This window comes from Electrona antarctica (genome assembly GCF_951216825.1).
Source record: "Electrona antarctica genome assembly, chromosome: 15".
Lineage (NCBI taxonomy): Eukaryota > Metazoa > Chordata > Actinopteri > Myctophiformes > Myctophidae > Electrona > Electrona antarctica.
In genome coordinates this window covers 25,097,304-25,120,717 of record NC_136796.1, presented here as the reverse complement: position 1 = coordinate 25,120,717, position 23,414 = coordinate 25,097,304, and the positions used below count along the sequence as shown (strand labels likewise).

Sequence of the window (23,414 nt, the reverse complement as noted above, 5' to 3'; positions counted from 1 at the left end):
TACTGCTGCCATAGATAGGCTCCTGGGGCATTCCCACACACACATACAGTACATATTATGCCCAAAAAGTGAGACATCATGCATATACACACATAAACCTAACAGGTGCCATGATTTGCTTTAAATAGAGGAGTCTTCATATTTAACACACCTTGTGGATAATGAATGCATTTATTTATCTCTCCATTCTTTCTATCCCAGTTCCCCAGTTCCCCATTCTAAAACGTTTTTATAGTCGTTGATAGCAGCATTTTATTGTTGTTTGTTTTTATTCATTCTACTTTTTTCTTCTTCTTCTCGCAATTCTGTCTCTAAAAGCCCACTGTGGACAGGTGTTGTAAATAGTGGCCTGCTATAAACACTTATTGGGCTATAATATCTAAAAGTACTACTTATTATTATATAAACACACATTACAATGTGTATGCTGTTGTGCATAATTGTACGTCGTTGCTCCTATGTCTTGTTATGTTCACACACACACACACACACACACACACACACACACACACACACACACACACACACACACACACACACACACACACACACACACACACACACACACACACACACACACACACACACACACACACACACACACACACACACACACACACACACACACACACACACACACACACACACACACACACACACACACAGGGCAAAGGTCAGTTAGGATCAGTAATACATCAAAGGTTTAGTAAAGGCCTAGGGGGACCAGGAATCCCACTGACACCATGTCGTGTTGGGTTCTTGTACTCCACAGTAATGAGGGAACGTGACTGGTCTTAACAACACAGCTTTATCAGCTTCTCCTGGGCATGTAAACAACAATGAGCGCTTGGTTAGCTCTCTAATGCTTGGTTAGCTCTCTAATGAAGTGGTTCTCAACCTTTTCAGTCCGTGACCCCCCAAAATAATCATATTTGAACTGGGGGGGACCCCCCCCCCCACCCTGATAAGCGCTTGGAATAGTAGGAGTTGAGGCATTCCATTTTGTCATGTGGGGGACCCCACAAAATCATTTGGGGAACCCCTTTGGGGGTCCCGTCCTGACTAGTCTCGCGTTGCCAGACTGTTGCCTCTCGCAATTTTCAAATGCTTCTGTCATATAGCAATTAAGCGGAATTGAAGCCTCATCCCCACTTCCATTTCTTCTTTACAGTGATAAATCCTGATATAAATGCAAATCACCTAATTTTATAGCTTGTTGCTTAGCAGAAAAGGAAATAAATATATTTTCGGAGGTGTAGTTCCAGACTATATAGCATTTGGAGATTGTGGAATAGTTGTCTGGCTACGCGAGACTACGTCCCGACCCACAGGTGGAGAAGCACTGCTCTAATGAACTAGGAACCCTGTGACGTCACTCTGACATTACACCACAACACATCAACTCGGCACACTGCGACTGGATTACCAGTCGGGTGCCCAGACGGTTACGCCACCGCCTGGGCCAACTCCGACATCGTTAATGTAACGTGTTCACGTGTACATCCACTGAGTCATATGCGCACACAACAATACACAGCAAGACTAGCTTCTAGTCTTGACTGCTATGATGAACTTGAATGCAATCCACAACGTAGTCTAGGATCACTTCAGTCATCATATCTGATCTCTAGTCGGCCCCAACCCAGACAGGACCAGAGCTAAAAACAAGTCCAAACCAAAGCCTGAAAGCCAAGTATAAACGCTTATCTCATAATCAAGTATAAACTCTCATAATCATGTGGAGCTTTCCAGGGGGGAGGTTGTGTGTGTGTGTGTGTGTGTGTGTGTGTGTGTGTGTGTGTGTGTGTGTGTGTGTGTGTGTGTGTGTGTGTGTGTGTGTGTGTGTGTGTGTGTGTGTATAGAGCTTTGGGATAGATATTCCAGGTGTGATGTATGGAATGTTGCTAATCTGTCCAAATACACACACATCACACACACACACACACACACACATCACACACACACACACACACACAGCATGCCAGAACAGGACTACAGTATATCTAGCTACCATGAGTGATAGCAAATGGCGCCGAGTTTGCCCAGGAAAACACGCCGTTCTGTTAAACTACACCTACACACCCATACACTACTAAACACGCCGTTCTGTTAAACTACACCTACACACCCATACACTACTAAACACGCCGTTCTGTTAAACTACACCTACACACCCATACACTACTAAACACGCCGTTCTGTTAAACTACACCTACACACCCATACACTACTAAACACGCCGCTCTGTTAAACTACACCTACACACCCATACACTACTAAACACGCCGCTCTGTTAAACTACACCTACACACCCATACACTACTAAACACGCCGCTCTGTTAAACTACACCTACACACCCATACACTACTAAACACGCCGCTCTGTTAAACTACACCTACACACCCATACACTACTAAACACGCCGCTCTGTTAAACTACACCTACACACCCATACACTACTAAACACGCCGCTTTGTTAAACTACACCTACACACCCATACACTACTAAACACGCCGCTCTGTTAAACTACACCTACACACACATACACTACTAAACACGCCGCTCTGTTAAACTACACCTACACACCAATACACTACTAAACACGCCGCTCTGTTAAACTACACCTACACACCCATACACTACTAAACACGCCGCTCTGTTAAACTACACCTACACACCCATACACTACTAAACACGCCACTCTGTTAAACTACACCTACACACCCATACACTACTAAACACGCCACTCTGTTAAACTACACCTACACACCCATACACTACTAAACACGCCGCTCTGTTAAACTACACCTACACACCCATACACTACTAAACACGCCGTTCTGTTAAACTACACCTACACACCCATACACTACTAAACACGCCGTTCTGTTAAACTACACCTACACACCCATACACTACTAAACACGCCGCTCTGTTAAACTACACCTACACACCCATACACTACTAAACACGCCGCTCTGTTAAACTACACCTACACACCCATACACTACTAAACACGCCGCTCTGTTAAACTACACCTACACACCCATACACTACTAAACACGCCGCTCTGTTAAACTACACCTACACACCCATACACTACTAAACACGCCACTCTGTTAAACTACACCTACACACCCATACACTACTAAACACGCCGCTCTGTTAAACTACACCTACACACCCATACACTACTAAACACGCCACTCTGTTAAACTACACCTACACACCCATACACTACTAAACACGCCACTCTGTTAAACTACACCTACACACCCATACACTACTAAACACGCCGCTCTGTTAAACTACACCTACACACCCATACACTACTAAACACGCCGCTCTGTTAAACTACACCTACACACCCATACACTACTAAAAAGGTAGGAGAAAAAAAAGATCCAACTAAACCAGGGGTCCATCCATGGCACCCCTGAATTACATTTACTTTACAGCACCTTACATTTACATCATATTATCGTACGTAAATACAGTATGTAAATGTTTCTCCCTAAAATACTGCATGTCACGAGGAAAACTTGAGAGAATATCCGTTTCCATTATGACGGAGTAAAAACCTTTAAACCACTCGAATGAACCCCAGTATCCCTATTCTGGGGGGAACATTCACCAAAAATAGCATATCATGTTGCAACACGACACGAGTTGTAGATCGGCTATTAAGAGAGATTTGGTGTATATTGAAAAAGAACACACCAACTACAGCAATTAATAAATATAGAGGATCTAAGTGGTTAAACTGAAGTGATATTGGTAAATTCCAAAGGATCTAAGTGGTTAAACTGAAGTGATATTGATAAATTCCAGATATTATCAAAGTATCCTGCTGGATTATCCCAGTGGACTTGCATCACTGCACCCACTTTGAGAGACACTGAAGTAAACACACATGAACTAGCCTGCTTATTGGCTTGCACCATTCATTCACCCAAAAGAAATGACCTGATTTCAGTTGCACACAAGATGTGCAGACGACGTACAACAAGAAAAAGGGAGTGCTTTGCTGCCTGGAGATGATTCAATATTTAAAACACAATTTAAAAATAGACACACTTTCTGTTGACAGCCATATGGCACAGCGCTTTACCCAGCTAGCAATTTGTTTTTGTGTGGTCGACATATTATATTACGGAAAAATGAATATGGAATTGGATGTGTTTTGAATATTGTGACACTGTGTCAGTGATGGAGAAACATAATGCGAAATTGAGGTGTGACATTAAATGCATGAAGTGTTAGAGTTAGTTTAATTTAAAAAGTTTCCAATTGCATCACCAGCAGAAAAATACTGATACAAAATGGTAAATGGTGCATTTATATAGTGCCTTTATCCAAGGCGCTTTACATAGATTGTGCATCAATTGACCCATCAATTCACCCATTCACACACACATTCATACACCGATGGCGGAAGAAACCATGCAAGGCACTAGCCAGCACATCGGGAGCAATTTGGGGTTCAGTGTCTTGCTCAAGGACACTTCGACACCAACTCTGGGGGAGCCCGGGTTCGAACTGGCAACCTTGCGGTTACCATCCAGCCCCTCTACCTGTGGTAGAGGGGCTGGATGTGGTAGACAGTGGTAGACAGTTATAAAAACTCTAACGCAGCCACATTCCTTCAGGTGTGGAATGCAAGAAGATGACTTTCTACTGTTAGACCTATAGGTGCTCCCTAAGGGCTTTACTGGGGGGGGGTTCGGAGGGGTGTGCGGTACATTCATGACATAAACATGTCAATGTTCTATAGTTACACCACCATCTTACACCAGTGGTCAGATATTTGTTCTAGAATGCCAGAATCTGACTCAAAGCCCTCATCTGCATCAGCTAGCTTGTCTTTGGGGAACGTGTTGCTTCACATGTAGAATACACACTACAATCCTCAATGTTATAGTCAAACTCCTAGTGTACATAGATTTTCTAAACATTTCAAAGATATTGAAAATAGCTAATTTTACAAGCTCACAAGGCATCGTGATGAAACACATTTTGCGCTTACATATCGGCTATTTTCACTATTCGTCGCACAACTAAGTACGGTAAGTGGGTACATTATTTTACTGCATAAGTTACATTTGTCACCTACACTCAATGTTTTAACAAATAATATATAGCTACATTAGGAGGTTGCTATGAATCAGCCCCCCAAAAAGTAAGCCAAAGTCACAGGAGAAAGCAGATGTGCATCTGCATGCCTGACTGCATGCCTGACTGCCAGTGTGTAAAAACTGTATCACAGGACATCAGTGCAGCAGTAAAGGGAAGACACACATGTTTTAACATGGGCATTATTTGGGCATAGACAGGTCCATGAGTCCAGTAGGCCAGGAGAGTCTGAGACATTTAATGTGAAACAGACAACAGAACTCTGGGACGTGCCTGGCTGTGGATGTAATGCTTTATAAATGAGGTGGATGGGTGTGTATGATGATGGTATGTTCCTCTGTCTGCCAGCAAACTGTGTGTGTGTGTGTGTGTGACGTGTGTGTGTGTGTGTGTGTGTGTTCACATCTGTTCTTCTCACTGTAGAAAAGGGATGCTGGCTCTTTAAGAACAGTAGAAGGAAACATGGCTCCTGCTTTCTATCCTTTCTCTCTCTCCACTGTTCTCTATCTTTGCCTCTCTCTCTTCTCCTTTTCCGTCTCTCCTCCCTGTTCCGTCTCTGTCTGCAATTTCAGGAATGTTCTTCAGCCCAGAGCTCTCGCCCTTTTCTGCTGTGTCACTGCTTACTGACACACACACACAGATGTACACCGGCTCCTATCTATATAAAAGAAGGGAAGAAATAAAATGGAAGAACTTGAACCAACCAACCAACCAACCAACCAACCAACCAACCAACCAACCAACCAACCAACCACACACACACACACACACACACACACACACACACACACACACACACACACACACACACACACACACACACACACACACACACACACACACACACACACACACACACACACACACACACACACACACACACACACACACACACACACACACACACACACACACACACACACACACACACACACACACACACACACTTTGTATCGCGTTTCATTTTCAGAAAACCTCTCAAAATAATGTTGAGAAATGTGACATCATCGGGTGGCAAACGTTCTTATCAGACACTCACATCTGAAAACCATTATGCGGAAACGCATCACTCATCCTGACTGGAAGGGCCTGGCATACCACGCACACACCATACCACGCACACACCATACCACGCACACACCATACCGCGCACACACCACTGGGACCAGTTCTTACTCCAAAATCACAGATACAGACAAGACACACCTAGCCTACATATTTGTAGGCAGAAAACACACGTGTAAAGAAATGTGGGGTTTGGATAACAAAACACACACACAACATGAAAAACAAGATAGAAACCATTTTAGAAAGTGGTTAGTCAAGCTCTAAAACACACATACACAGACATATGCATGTACACATGCACACACAAACTAAAAGCACTCTGAAGGGCCTGGGCCGTGGCTCAGCGGTCCAGTCACCATGAAAGAACTCTAATATTCCCCCCTCCTCCGTAGGGCTGTCACGATTACAAATTTAAGTTGACAAATAATTGCAATGACGATTTAATTGTGGTTTTGTATTGAACATTGAAACGTTAGAAATTGTTGGAAAGTCATTGGCTTCGTAATCACAAATTGTACAGGGCAGATATGAAAAATAACTTATAATATACAAAGAAATCACTGACACATTTAATATTTTTTATATTTTCTTTCCAAAAATGTACAAAATAGCGGAAAAGGTTGATCTACAAGCTTGTAAGCTTGTAGATCTGAGCTTGTAGATCTGCTATTTTTGAAAGTGTATGGACAAAAATAATGAACAAAATGAACAAAATGAATTGTTATTAGGCGATTGTGTAATAATTGTGACAGGCCTACGTCCTCCTACATTGATATTTCTCATCCTTCCGTCTGCTGCTCTATCTTTGTCTATCCGTCCATACAGTGTACAGTATGTCTCCTGTCTCTATCTCTACATCTTCCACACGCTCTCTCCTTAGTTCCACTTCTCCGTCACATTCCCCCACGCTTTTTGCCGCCCCTCCGATCATCGATACCATCACTCCTCTAAGTGTACTGCCCTCCATCCACCTCACCTCACCTCCTCTCTCGCTCTCTCTCCATCCCTCCATCCCCCTGCCTCCCCTCTCTCTCTCTCCATCCCTCCATCCCCCTGCCTCCGGGCATGTTACTGATTAAAAACACTTTGGATTGAAGAGGAGAAGATCGAGGCAGAGCGAGGGAATGTCAGATTAAAGGTGCTAGACGAGACAGAGGGAGGGAAAGGGGGGGATTATGAAGAGAGGGGTGACAGACGGCCAGGGAACCCCCGGGAGCGACGCCCATCCCCCACCCCACTGTGTACCACTCTTCATCATCCATCCCTAACCACTCAGCTCATCAGGTCACCCCATACTTACATACAACCTTGCGTCCCTATTCTTGGGCATTTTATATACTGTAGGTGAAAATGTTCAAAATTTCAATATGTCAAAAGTTTAAAATTGTAATATAATTGACCAGCCTACTCTCACAAAGCATTGCATCATGGCGCATTGAGAGCTTGTAGGTCGGCTATTTTCGCCATTTGACAAAGTATGGCTTAAGTGTATAACATATGAAGTTGGCAACAAAGGCACACACAAAAAAAGAGCAAGATTGTTTTGAGTAAGGAGGCTGAAGATCAGAAGATCCAGTGTGTACGCTGTGAGGCAGACTGCTGGGCACAGAGAGGGCATCCAGTCCGCCACAAGCAGCTCTGCCACCAGCTCTGTGCAGGCAAAGCCTGGTGATTAACATGCCAATGACCCCTGGCAGATGGAGCACAGAATGGGACATGCCAGTTCACACAGACACACACACGGTTCAAGGATAAGTGCACAGTGAAATAATTAGAATGCAGGCAGGACACCGACAGGTGCGTGCGTGTGTGTGTGAGAGAGACTATGCATGATCAGTTGCTCACATGTGCCAACCCACCTCTAACCATCTTTCACCTCTCAATCAATATTAAGAGTCAGTCAACAAATTAACACATGTGCTGCTATATTGCTTTCTAACCAAACACACACATACGTGCGTGTGTGCGCGTGCGTGTGTGCGTGCGTGCGTGCGTGTGTGTGTGTGTCCATCGATCTCTACTATGCATGTGCCGTCAGTGGAGTCAGCCTGCATCTTGCTAACATTTCCTAGATAATTGCTCTTCAGAGTTCAGACATCAGCACACAGACAGTATGGTTAGCCAGCAGCACTGCTTCACAGTAAAATCCTATGTGTTCATTTAAACTCATTCCAGTATAAAAATGGAACTACACTGTCCTGACCGCATGGGGTTACTTCTATTCTTTGTATGCCAGACAGTCCATTTGTCTCCATTCCATTTTTATATCATGAACTATTCTATTCGACTCCATCTGCCGTCATTCTAAACCATTTGTAGACTGTTTGCAGACAAACGGGGGGTGTGTGTGTGTGTGTGTGTGTGTGTGTGTGAGAAAGAGAGATAGAATAGCATACAGTATTTATTGTTGTATTGTTATTGCGTGCTGTGCATGCGCTGGCGAGCAAAAATGTGTGTGCCTGTGAGTGACTATATTACTGTATAAATGTATTGTTGTTATGGTTTAGTTTTATTGTTCATTGCTCCCCATTTACTTTCACTCTCATCAACTATAATGCCTTGAATTTCCTCTCTGGGGGATACAGGAATTAGTTCAATTTCACCAAATGTACCCATGTTATTACATGCATTATCCCAATACAATATGCATGCTCACATAGTCATGCATGCATTGCCACTGATGAAACAGAAAGTGTCAGAGCCTACAGGCCTGCATCTCTTCTAAGCACACACAGCTTATTGACTCTGTCACAGCCCTAAGGCCAGGGAGACGACTTCAAACCCACTGTACAGTATGTGGGGTGTAATGTAAATGGGAGGATATACAACACTGAATGGAATCAATACATAGATGTGATCTGATCCCTACCCTGGATATGAATAGCAAAGCACATAATGTCCCTTTATGGGAAACTATAGCAGAGGAGAGGTAGGGAAAATGTGAAACATTAGAAATTAATCGTTTGATCCCTGCCGTTGTCCTTGTGTGTAACTTGTGTGTATTGGTGAATAAAATTATATTTAATTCCAAATCCATTTGTTCAATTACCAGTAGTAGAGGTCTATAACGCAATAATCCCAGTTAAGAAAATGGTTTACAGAGACTGTTTAGGCCTTGAAAAACCAACATATAAGAGATCAGTGGAAACACCAATGTATTCACACTACATACAGTATGTAGTACAAACGGGTGTAAAAACACACAGACACGCTCGTGCACACCTCATATAGATGTCCCTGGTAATTTTAGAGTTTCTCAATTAGGACTAGGCTAAAGCCTGTTAAGAGAAGCACCTGGGTTATGCTCAGATTAACACCTGCATAGATAGACTACTGATCTAGTGGAGACTAGGGGGGGGGGAATAGTAAAGAGAAAGTCTACACAGTAAAGCCCTCTGTGTAGCTCTGAAGGTGTATAAAATGGACCCACATGGGGGTCGATTTTGTTTTAAAAACGCCATTGACAATGGGGGGTGTGAGGAAAAGGTAAGGAAAGAAATGGCTTGAAAGACAGACAGTATAACTATAAATGTAGTCTGACGAGACAAGGAGAGAGAGAAATGAGAGAGGAAGAAAAAGACAGAGGGTGTCATCTCTCAACCACATCTTGACGCGCCACTGGGCAGCGGGAATGAGAGAAAAGGGTGACGGAGAGACAGAGCCTGTCAGTGAAGGAGAGAAGTAGCGTGTCATCATAATCTTATGATGACGGATAAAATAAAAAAAAAAGAAGAAATCCAGGAATGATGATCACACAGTGATCAGTGACAGTCCTACACTCCTAGCAGTGACCGCAACAACAGATTACTGTCTGGTACTTGGTGTATATTAAGGGATTTGGATCACACTCTCAACATTTAAATTCCTGCTACCTGGAAGGGTTGAGCAACTCCTGTGCAACTGAAGAGAAAACCCTGGGACTTAGTATCTCCATGTATTTTCATTGACATTTGTCTTTGTTTTGCTGCAGACTTTACAATGTTAGTGAGGAGGACATGGGCTGTGTGCAAAAAATATATAATACCAACATTGCCTTAAGCGGCAGCCGGCTGTAACAAATTGTTTGTGATCATCCTTTTAAGACATTAGGAGGACGGGGAAATGGAGCTCATTGTTGAAGACTCAGAGAAGATGACGGAGCAGGAACTGAATGGAGTTTAAACCATTAACACCAGGAAAGCATCTGTGTCATTATGTTAGATCTTAGTGTTGGCTATTCAAAAATAGCAGATACAAGCTCACAACGAGCTCGTAGATCTGCTATTTCTGAACATTGTTGAAGAATCTTGAAAGTGTGAGAACTGCTGATTTAGAAGGCATTTGTAGAATCGGCCTGGTGTCTTAATGGGTTAAAGAACAACACTAAATAAATAAATAAATAAATGGGAACATAAAACCCTGATTCACGCCGACTGTAGGCCTCGTTTGCGGCTGAACTAACAGCCTCTCAGCAGGTGTGGTCAATGGATGCACAGTGTTGCACACAGGCACAATATTGAGAGTGTTGACCGTGGCATCGGCTTGATGAAAAGCCGATGCCGCACCACGTGCACGCCAAACACCTGACCCAAGTAAAAGATGTTCAGTTTCAGAGAGGCAAACCACTGGGACAAAAGGCTGACAACGTGAGCTGGGAATGGCTTTTCTATCCAGGCAGACAGTCCTGAAGTGTGTGATAATAACCATTATATATTGTATCAACGTGTAAGACAATCAGTCCCACATTCTGCATGCCAAGCAGGACTTGAATGACTGCTACTCTAGTGCACGGTGTGCAGTTACGCACCATGCTAAATTACATAAGAGAAGCTGCAGCAAAACACCCCCCGTCCCAACTCTGGAAAGGAGAACAATGGTACGGTCTTGGCTCTGCATCGGCTGTATGAGCGAAGCGGGACGTACCACTGTGACGAGACGGCGGGGGTGTTCTGGTTTCATTCTATGCTGTTGGCATAGTAAAGTGGATGAATGGGATTAGACTTTGTCCCCTGCTGGGGGGTGTCTGTGTGTGACGTCCCGTCAGGATACCCCAGATTAACCACACAGCCTCAATTTGAATGGCAAACCCTCACGCTGCCACACACACACATACCACACACACACACACACACACAGTAGGCTTATGGATCACAGACTGCATACACTCATACTAGGGAAAGAGTAGTGTTGCAGGGGGCCTAGGGGCCAATATGGGATGTGGAGAGTGAAATGGACAGAGCAATTAGCATAATATACACACTCAGGCATGCGTAGTAGCACACATGCACGCGTGAAGGGGGCTTCTTGAAGTGAGGGGCCGAACTCATTTCTTGTTCGTTCAGTGGTACATGAATGTTAACACTAGAGCAGACACGCATCCATGTGCATGAAAGAGTGATAGAGAGAGTGATAGTGAGTGTGGGGGGGGGGGGGGGGGGGGGGGGTGTTTGTGTGAGACTGTGCATGTGCGCGTGTACGTGTGTGCGTGCAGACAGGTTATACTGCTACGTTACCTTATGTTGACCTCACACCGAGACCTACATTGTATTTTCTATGCATGAGTGTTGCATAATATGCACACATGTATATTCATGCATTTTATAATTGTGTGTAGCCTACAGTACATGCTACAGAAGACAATAGTGTGTGTGTGTGTGTGTGTGTGTGTGTGTGTGTGTGTGTGTGTGTGTGTGTGTGTGTGTGTGCAGCTACACTGTGCAGTCAATAGGGACAGACTGAGGAACTGGAGCATATTAAAGTCAGCGCTGCCTCTTTCTCTTCTCTCCACTGACTGTGTCTCTCTCTCTCCCTATCTTTTACATCTCTCTCTCTCACCCACCTATCTCTACCTACCACCCACCTAGGTTAGAGTCGGTCAGCCCTCTCACAGCCACTTAGTACAGTCTTTCATCTTGGGGGATTTAGTTCCATAATGTGTACACATAGCAGTCTACGCAGTACATATGAAGACACTGATGGCTCACACAGTCAACAGAAGGCACAAATAAACGAGGCCACTTCCCACAAGCACACTGACTGAATTTGTTTTTTTTACCATTCTGATTATGCTGTCCTTTCATAACAGTCAACATTTGCATTTGCAGCTCTGGGAATCAAATGTGTTCAAAGGTCTCCTCTGTTTCTTGTCAGCAGTATTTACATGTACAGCCGGTTACATTAGATCTTACCTAGATACAAACTACAAAGTGCAAACATATGAATACTTCTCTGAAGCATCTCCACTGTGCTCAACACAAAAGTCTCAGCATTTTCACAAAACTAAACCTGAGTTGTAAGTAAAGTAAGTAACAAATATTTATGGTTGACAACTGTCCAACAAGAACCCTGTCTGTTGTCTCCCACTATCCCATTCTCCCTCTCTCTCTCACACACATCTTCCATCACCTCCATAAGTTCCCATCTCTCAGCATTTCATCCGTGCGGGACACAGAGACGGATGGATATCGTGTCAGGATGACATGATGATGGGTGGAGGGCGGGAGCAGCGTAGGTATAGATTTACCTTCCTCTCCCACTCCACCAACTCCATCGGCAGTAATGAACGGAAGAACGGGAGGGAGTGTGTGGCGGGGGGGGGGGGGGGGGGGGTTGGTGACAGCCAGGGAGAAGTGTGACAGGAAGAGAAGAGAGGACTATCAGTATTCAGTAATGAGAGTGAGTGATTCTCATTCTAAAATGAGAAGCAGAGACCAAGGAGAGAGAGAATGAAAACAGGAGAAACAGAAACGAGGCATTCAATTCAAAATATCAGATCTACAAGTTCACAATTAGCTATTTTCTGAATCTTTGCCTCTTTCTTATATAATTTGACCATTAATCTGGAGACCCCCTCCAAATCATGTGGTGACCCACAGGTTGAGAACCTCTGCAGTAGATTAGCAGCTTAGCCTTAGCCTCACAGTACAAGGCAACAATGAGGCTAATTTAATTGCATAACTCTTCCCACCGTGCACCTCACTGCTATGCCCTACCTCCTCCAACACCTCAATCTCTTCATTGTGTGAAGGAAGAAAAATGGGAAATTGAATCAGGGATGATGAGGGAGAGAGAAAGCTGGAGAGAATGAGCAAGGGGGAGAGAAAAAGTGTAGACGCTCGGCTAGACGGTGTAGCTAGCATCACCAACCATGTTTTGTCTGTGGTGTGTGTATGGGAGTGTGAATGTGAGTGTGAATGTGTGTGTGTGTGTGTGTGTGTGTGTGTGTGTGTGTGTGTCTGTCCTCTATAGGGCTTTTAGAATAGACACCATGATTAATTTATTAACCGCTCCTCTCTTTACTTCCCTCCTTCTCTAACCTCTAGTCTACTATATCACCCTCTTCCTCTCGCCTCCCACCCTCTCTCTCTCTCTCCCCCCTCTATTGCTGTTCACTCCACCAATCTGCCTTAATCATGGAAGGTCTACTGCATTTAACACGTTGCCCACACACACACACACACACACACACACACACACACACACACACACACACACATAAAATACAGCCAATAGTCCAGATATCTCTGCCAATGTACGTGTGTGTGTTTTGTTTATTTGCTTCATTTGTTAGGAATCAGGATCCCCATTAGTTGTGCTAAAGCATACTATAGTTAGTCTATAGTGAATAAGGTAGGGCCCACGCAACACACGCATACAGTAATGGATTCCTGCAGATTGGGTTTTGCAATGTGGGACCCCTAACAGAGGCCGCAGAACTCGAATGACTCCGGTGAGCTGCAGCACCATCAGAGAGAACTGACCCCAACGTTGAGGAAATATCCTGTCAATGTGACAGAGATGTGGGTCAGCCAAGAGAGCCTTCTCTGTTACAGTCTGGCTTCAGTTAACAACAGCCATGCATGAATACGCTGCCTGTGTACTGCTCACAGGAGGAGAGGAAAGGACGCAGTATTTCAAACAGAACGTTGTTATTAACTTGCCCCCTCATTTGGGCATTTCACACGCAACGACCCCCAATTGCTCTATCATTCACACTAATCCGAATCTCACACGCAATGCATTGTGGAGCCTATTGATTATTGGACTAAAAATCAGCTGGGGACTGCTTATGCAAGAACACTGCAAAGGAAAATTAAAGGATGAGAAGGGTGTGTGAGAGAGACAGAAATGCCTAGGGGTCTCTTTCTGTGGGTGAACAGGCATCCCAGTGGACCCCAGAGCTAACAGCTGTCCCCTCATCACCCTGTACATCTGTGAACGTTTGGTTTCCCTGCTAGCTTCTCACATTTACATTTTAGGCACTTAGCAGAGGCTCCTATCCAGAGTCAGTCCACCCTCCCATTTTTCCAGGGATTCTCCCATATTTTATCCTTCTGTCCCACTGTCCTCCTGTTTAAAAAAATAACCCCGCCACCACCTATACCTCCTTGGAGTTTGAAAAATTGCCCTGTTTTCCAATCACAATGTTGCCAGGTATGGTCATCTGATCAGCTCACGTTTGCCGTTGGTGGACATCCACCAAATGGCGTGGATGTCAAACAGGATGTTTGTTAACAGGATCCTGGAACAACTACAGCTCAGTCATCGTTTGGTCACGCCTGCTATCACGGATAGAGCTGTAGCTCTGACTGCGATCAGTTTTCCTGCCGGCACACACAGTGCTGGAGAGAATGGGGCTAAACGGGAAGTAACTCACGGCGGGAAAGAGGGAAGGGAGGGAGAGGGATTGAGAGAGACGGAGAGAAAGTGACAGGATTAATAGTGGGAGTGAAAATAAAAGGCAAGGGTGATAGGACGGAGAAGACGATAGAAAAATCTATATTATATATTCATTCTGACAGAGGGTACCCCTCCCCCAATTTACCAACTACAAAGACATGTGCCTCCAGACACAAACTGGCTCTATGAAAGAGAGTGACGGCCACGCTACACCGCACGTTTTCTCCCGCGCGTGCGTTTAATTTAGGTCCAGTCCTATTTTTAAAAACGCACGCGCGGGCTGCGCGTTTAGGGTAAACACGCGAGAAAAGCCTGGTGTAGCTTGGCAGTGAGAGAGCAAGAGAGAATAACTGTATGACTGAGAGGAAGGGGTTGTGTTCTTTTCTTGCGGGCAGTGGTCTACCATGAGAAGGGAGAGAGAGAGAAAGAGAGAGAGTTGGAGGGGGGGGGGGGGGGGGGGGGGGGGGACTAGGCCATGTGGAAAAATCCAGCTGTAATCATCCAACTCTATAACTAACCTGTCTATCCGTCTTTCTTTTACACATTTCATATTTTACACATCTCTCTCCATCCCTACTTATTTGTAGCCACACACAGAAGAGAGGGTGAGGGACCCTCCCTTCTCTCCCTCTCTATTATGGCTGCATATATCTCACTCCATCTCTTTTATCCCCTCCATCTCTCTCTCTCTCTCTGCATCAAGTCTCTTCTCGTGTCCAGTTCACACACACTGAAGTGCTCCCTGTGTCAACTAGGGGAGGATTCAAGGCAAGTGCCACTAATTCAATAACCAATATTTGAGCTCATGGAATTAGACCGCCTTTTATGCAAGTAGGCTACTTTAATAGGAAGGAGACCATGGAAAAACACTGAGGTTCTGCAGGCATCCGTGGCGTGTAAAGCACCGAAGAGCCAGGCAAACACACAACAAATTTGACAGGAAGAGCTAGCCTCACTCAGCATGCTACTTCCTGTGTTCCATAAAAAAGTGGGATGTCCGTCAGCATTTCCCACCTCTCCAAACCTTCCTGATGAATATCTTTCCCCTTCTGTAACGTACCGTTATTGGCCTGTGTGTGTGTGTGTGTGTGTGTGTGTGTGTGTGTGTTTCAAACATACACATTCACAGTCCCACATGGGTGGCCTTGTCCTGCGGACTGATATGGCATCAGTTGAAGGCCTAGTTGTCTTTTCCTGTGTCTACAGTCCTCTGCCTACGGTCAGAATGACAATAGGAAGATGCACTGCACTGACTTATGTTAGGCTACATGGGGGGGAAACAGATAAGTCTGGCCAAGAATAACATGAGTAGAGTATAACGCAAGTAGGGTACGCAAACGCAGACAGTCGATTTGATGCATTGTTAAGTTCTACAATGTGTCACCTGAAATTCTTACCACAAGTTTGCAAGTTCGCCCAAGGTTGCAGCAAGGGTTTCTATAATAGGTAACAGGACGAAGCTGTCTTCTACGATGTGTGCTCTTTTCTGCTCCATCTTTTACAATATAGCACTAAGCAGGCTAAAGTTTCAAAGTTACTGCAACTCAATGTGGGTTCATTCCACCCACAGAGACCTAACCCATGCTGAGTACTATGTACTGTACATCCAGGCCATGCATCTGCATACTTACATACATTAAGTATATGTTTGAGACACTTATAGACAAGGTGTTCATCGCGTTGTTGAAGCATTGTTCTTGTCTGCCGTATTTCCCTTACCGGGACCTTGGCCTACATTTGTGTCTTCCAAAGCCTATCTCTGTATAGATCTCCTGTTTTAATTGAGCTCCCCTTAAGGCTTATGTAATTGCTAATATGCTTCTGTTAAGGGCCATTACTATAGAAACAAAACAGCAGAGATACTTACAGTAGATCCACAATGGTTTTGACAAGTTGGTTCAATCATGACTTGACGGATGTAATGTATGTACATTGCGTAATTTTGCCTGGGTGTGTTAATTTGAATTATCCGTCAGTCAATATGGCTGACCACTAAGATAGTGTGTGTGTGTGTGTGTGTGTGTGTGTGTGTGTGTGTGTGTGTGTGTGTGTGTGTACCTCATGTTTTTCCACAAGCCCAGCCACCATTGCTGATATCCTGCCATTGTTACCAGTACACATACTGCGCACACGCGCACACGCACACACACACACACACACACACACATAATGATTTAAGTCCTATTGAATGTCCCTCTCCTGTTTCAGTCAGGTGATGCCACGGCCCACGAGCACAACCTCAAGTTCACATTTCTCACTCCATTCTTCAGCAGAAATTCTACAATAAGCGACACATAACCAAATGAAACACAGAATCACACACACATGCAACAGCATGCAGGGTCAACATAAAAGCAACTTCAATGCTGCATTGATTCAAGTACACACAGAGAAAGGAAGGGGAAGAGAGTGTACGGAAAGAGAGTTTGTGTATGGGGGAGTGCAGTGAAGGAAAACAAAGGGCAGGAAAAGAAAGAGCGAACTCGATATTGCACGAGACAAATGGCGCACAATTGCGGCTTGCTGCTTTCAAAGGCCGTACAGTACACTGCAGAGACACACGGCAGAGGGACTCCCATCAAGGCTCTGGGCCTTGTGTGAGCCTACAGTATACATGACATGTCCTATACGGTTACACTGTGCGTTATGTTGATACTAAACAGAATGCACAGCTCCATAAGCTGTGGGCCTAGGGCCACCGGCCGGGCAAGTGACAATCTCGTAGGATGCACACAGGCTATACAAAACATACACAAAGTAAGAGTTTATGGGAGTTTTAGGTTATGAGGTCATGCCATATTAAAGGTATTATCCTTCACCTGCTTATACGCATAACAATGAACATATTGTAAACTGTATTTCAATCGAAATTGCGCACGTCTCGGTTACAATTCAGGCACATTACAAAATCTATTGTCATACACTTCAGTTCAGTGTAATGTAAGGTCAACAAATGTATTTTTATTTTACCTATGTGACCATTTATATAGGAAGTAACAGTAACAACTGAACAATAAGAAATAAATAAGAAATTATAAACACTAAAGGTGCCCATGGGGCCTCTACGGCAGTGCCCGTTGGGCACTAGCCTACTTGGAACGATGCAAGTTGGAAATGCATGCGCCACCCAGATATTATGTCTGTGTCCCTTTTATGCCCGACGTCAGAATGATGTCAGATTTCTGTATGTGTCTCTCTGTGTCCCTTTATTCCTATATATGGAGTTTTGTGTCAGCCATGCCCAAATATGGAGTGTTGGGATGTCAGAACAGGCCAGCTTGTGGAGTTCTGTGTCAGGCATGCCCAAATATGGAGTGTTGTTGAGGTCAGAACATAACAGGAACATATATGGACGCTGGGCCTTTTAGAATGATGTCAGATTTCTGTATGCGTCTCTCTGCGTCCCTTTATTCCTATATATGGAGTTCTGTGTCAGCCATGCCCAAATATTAGGCATGTAACGATTCACTCAACTCACGATACGATTCGTATCACGATATGAGGTTCACGATACGATTTTTCACGACATTTTAAACAAAAAATATTTTCCAGAAAACGTTTTTTTAATTTTATATAATTTATCTCCCCCCCCCCCCCCCCCCGAGCTTTTTAAAAAAATTGTATTTAACTACATTCCAAAAAGAAGTAGCATTACTTTTGAAACATAATTGCCTTCCTTGAGCATCAACGACCATCATCACATGGGCACAGTCACAGACAGTGCTCTACTACTGAAAGTGACTCATTTCTCTCCAAAAGCACTTGAATATGATGGAATATGACTAAAGCTCACATTTCACATCACATCATTTTTGGAAAATCGATTTATTTCAATAAATCGATTCATATCGATATATATCGATATACGATATATCGTTACATGCCTACCAAATATGGAGTGTTGGGATGTCAGAACAGGCCAGCTTGTGGAGTTCTGTGTCAGGCATGCCCAAATATGGAGTGTTGTGAGGTCAGAACAGGCCAGCTCCATATACTGTATGCAGTGTATGGTCGCTGGGCAGTGGCCCGGTCCAGAGCCCGGGCAGAGGCCTTTTGGGGGTGGTTCTGGACAACCGTGGGTCCGACCGACTCGACACCGGACACTGCACCCCTTGCGGCGGTGTGGAACGCGTCTGTCAAATTTGAAGACGGTGGGGCTAACGGTTCTCGAGTTATGTGGATTATACACAGACAGACGTACAGACAGACAGACAGACAGACACTTGGTGAATTTATAGATAGATGGACATTTTAGAAGACTTTTGATGCTGTATATGTGGGTGAACTGAACTGAACTGGAAAAAAAATGTTGCCGTTTTTATTTGAATTATATGGATGGAAAATATAGGTAAATATAACATTACAAGAGGACTTGGCTGAACGGATTTTCCCCGTCTTGGTCTGACTGCCGTCCAAACTGTTCCTTTGGAAGACTTTTAGTTTTAGGGTAACATGACCCTGAAACCAATCATTGTGGTTTCTCCCTACAGTTACAGTATGGAACCTCAGACATGCCTCAGTGCATGACTCAACTGTTCCAGTGTCAGTTCCAGTCAAAACCATTTGAACACAGCAGTCAAAACTTTAAGGGCGATTTACTCTTCCTTGTGCTCCGGTGTCATGTGCCGAAAATAGCCGATCTGCAATCGGCCTCGTTGTGAGGTTGTAGATGTGCTATTTTCAGTTCTCGACAAGTCACATAGCCAGGCATTACTCAGCATAACCATTGCTATGTGTTTTCTACCCGTGTCATGGTGTGATGTACTGTATGCATCTGTGGTGCTACTTTTTTAGTGTGCAAATTGTTGATTTGTTGCTGCTTGAACACCAGCCGGATATTATCAGGAGCAATAAAAGACTGTCCAGCTGACCAGCTCTCATCATCAAGCTCAAGGCCCATTTGACAAGTCAACAAATGGCCGTTGACGAATGCAATGCGTTTGTGGTGGGGATACAACCTGTTGGATGGGTGATTATTGTACCCGGAAAATGAAGTGATTAGTGACTCTAGGAGGTCATGCAGGTGTCAACCAGTGATGATAGAAGTACTCACATGTATTACTTAAGTAAAAGTATCAATACCCTATTGTAGAAACGCTCTGTTACAAGTAGTTTTCAAATGCATCAAAATCGCATTGTGAGCTTGTAGATCTTCAATTTAAAGTAAACATATGTGCCAAACTTGTACTCGAGTACATCTCTCTCACCACTGGTGTCAACTGAGTGAGAGTTGTACTTGTTGACCTGAGATCAGATTGAGTTGTGGCTGCCTGTGAGGATGTGATGACGTGTCACTGATTCTGGATGAGTTCCTCTGAGAGACAAACGCTCTTCTGTTTATTTTGAATATCGTCACTGTTGGGCAGAAACCTCTCATCTCTCCATATTTTAACTTGTTGTGTTGTGTAAATTAACACCCTACTTCGGATCGTACTACAGCGTCACACAAAAGCATCAAAGGTAGCAGATCTGCAAGCTCGAAACAAGCTTGACATTCTGCTACTTTTGCTATTTTTGAAATTGAATCCTGAAAAGTTACAGTTTGAGGGTTTCCAACCGACAGACAATATCGTGAACCTAGTGCATATTAAATATTCCATTTGGCACTTGGCAATTATTGGACAGATAACAATCCAAAGTCTTGCATACTGCTGGACTGGCCATTTATTAACGCATCACTCCTTGTGAAGCCTGTGGTGAAGGATGACTACCCCTGCAGTGCCTTACAGTAGGCTATTTTTCAAAGTAAAGCAACACTGTTGGCAGAGAAGAAAACAGAACATAAATTGCAATCGATAAAATTACGCCTTAACGAGGCTCAATTATTTGTCACAGGCACTGTGACAAATAACCCAAACCCTGTGCAAAACCATTCTGGATTTGCACAGGGTGTGTGGGCGCAACAGGGAGAGAGGAGGGGGAATAGCTGCTTTGTGAAATACATAGATTAATTAATTAATGGACGGACGATATTTTATGTCAACACCAGCATTCTACACGTCTATATTTATTCAGACATAAATCCACTATACAAAGCCAGCCTTGTCAATACGAAGTGTCTACAAAACAAGGTGTCTACACCATCTACACTCTACAAAACATAAATCTGGCTCAAAATGTGAGTGCCAAAGTCTTTGATGTGACCGATGTTTGCAACATAACATAATTTTACTTACTTTTCCTGCCTTTAATACCTTTAATCCCACCTAAGTGACCCAACTGTCATTCCAGGGAGGAGATATCGGCAAGTATAATTTAACCCAGGTCTTTTATAATAATCGGCCTGGTGGTTTTTGATTGACTGAATACTTTTATTGGCCGAATAGTCAAATTAGTCAGCACATGGTACAGTCAGACCATTAAGGGACTTGTTTTTATTGGTCTCATCTCCCATGTATTCAAAGCACAGCACACACAGTTCAACTTCACATACAGCTGAGAGGTGTCAGCTTTGCATGTAACCATGCCTTTTATCGTTCATCAAGTTGCCAGGGATAATTCCGGGGCATGTGGCTCCTCCCAACAGCTAGGTATGCTTTCTGTTGCCATAGCAGAGATGCAACAGGCTGTCATTAGGCTCATTTCTCGGTGGGGTTTTCTCTCCTCTGTGGTGTTTGGATAACTTATATTATTAGAAGGATGACAGAAGAGCTAATTAGATGCACCTAGTACTCAACACCCAAATCAATGTCTCTCTTTCTCACTCCACTGATCTGTCTGTCTTCTCTTGCCCACCATGAGAGCACACACGCCTCCAACTCAACTCACTTAAATTTCTGTCTTTCTCTCTTTAGAGAAAGACAGAAATTGACCCTTTGGTCATTTAGAAATCACCCTTAATAGACAAACCCTCCAAAACCACAAAGAGTCTAGTTTCATTACCAATAATCAATAATTAAAAGCACCTCTTTTCATCAGCTCTAGCAGCATCACAGATGTGACCAGTGTCTATTGGCTGTCTGCTACCACGCATCCACCCACCCATCCTCCACACAGCTTCCCCCTCCCCTCCCCTCCCATCACACCGCGGTCAATTTCAGTAGAGGCATTCATTTTTAAAGCGCCCCTGTGTCATTGGGATTATAAAACTGCCAGTCTATTGGTGACACTGTTGTGTAGGTAGGGGGCAACGATATAAAGATTAAGTGGGTGAGACGAGAGCAGTGTCTGCAGTAGCTCAACAACAAGGACTACTGTGTGTCTGTGTTTGTTTGAGCAGTTTCTTTCTTTCCGCCCAAGGAGTTTAAAAACGGATCAATTACAAAGCAGCTTTCTGGTTGTTTATGGGACACACACAGCAAACGCTGGCTGGGGCCATGTGGGGAAAATTCCCTGACGTTGGCACGCAGGGGACTTAATAAAAACTGCTTCCTTTGACGTGGGTGTGTGTGTGTGTGTGTGTGTGTGTGAGAGAGAGAGATGAGATAGAGAAGCAGTCAGGGAGAGTATGAGAGACAGAGAATAACAAAGATTTGAGTTGAGAAAAGCACGCAGATCGCATCGACTCAATGCAGCACAGATTGGGGCACACATACATTGTAGCAGTGCTACAAAGGAGAGCCTAGCCAAAACGTAAACAATGTAACAATCCAGATTATGACAGTGGTAGAGGATCAACTCGGCACACACACGCTGCCTCGGCCGGTTTCATTGCTCTGCTGTTTCTCCCTCATACCTTTATATCGTTCCAAGACGTCTTCATAAGCTTGGGCGAACTCCTTCTCCTGAGAGTGGTTTGTCGGCAGCAGACCCGGTATGAATCCAGCCATGGTTGCTGCTGTGTAGTGTAGCAACCCGGCGTCGGAGCAGCGAGGGGTACCGCAGTAAATCCAGGACGCTGAGAGGAGCCCAGTCCTCTCCTCTCCTCGCCCAACGCAGCTGTCAAACCCGCTTTGCGTTCGAAGAAGCCACGGCGTCTCCCCGGTGGTGGCGGCGGTGGAACTGAACGACTCCCCCCGTCGCTATTCAGTGGTTAACCCACCATTGACGCATAATAGTCACGTTATAAGCAGTTGGCTTGTTAAGTAGCTAGGTTGAAAGACCCGCTGTAAAGAAAAATATTTCGAGCAAAAGAAAAAGACTAAACTAACCCTCGCGTCGTCCTACCGAGTAACATAATAATGCGAACACCACATTTCTAATTCGATAAAGGTTAAATAAACGCTATCTATCCATTATTGTTGCGGTGTGTGTGTGTGTGCGGGAACACATCGTCCGCGTTGCTGCTGCTGTTCTCTCAACACGTCCAGGAGAAGCTTCTCCCACCCGGCGACCGACTGGCTGCTGCTGCTGCTTTATGTGTGAGATGAGCAGTGTGTCCGCAAGGGGGTGGTGGGCTCCCAGTTCCACCCGGCACTCCACCACACTGACGCTGGAGGAACTTCCTATCCCTCCCCGGCGTTCCCCACCCTTTGTCGGCGTTTATGGAATCTGATGATGGAAGCCGGCCGAGCAGCAGCGAACATATTTAACTTGTTCCCAGGTTTCCCCACTAGCGTAATGGCCGCTTCTTTTCGCAGCTAGGCTTGCGGTTTCTCTATTCTTCCTAGTTCC

The 23,414-nt window shown here is 44.4% G+C and overlaps 1 protein-coding gene across 1 annotated transcript in view; it reads right to left on the bottom strand.

Moving 5' to 3' along the window:
- Positions 1-23,147, bottom strand: part of macf1a (microtubule actin crosslinking factor 1a) — a 270,236-nt gene extending 247,089 nt beyond the window's left edge. The window contains 1 exon segment of the mRNA XM_079522797.1: positions 22,537-23,147. Within this exon segment, the coding sequence (XP_079378923.1) occupies positions 22,537-22,630 (94 nt within the window). The 5' untranslated portion in view covers positions 22,631-23,147.
- Between the last annotated feature and the right edge of the window lie 267 nt (positions 23,148-23,414).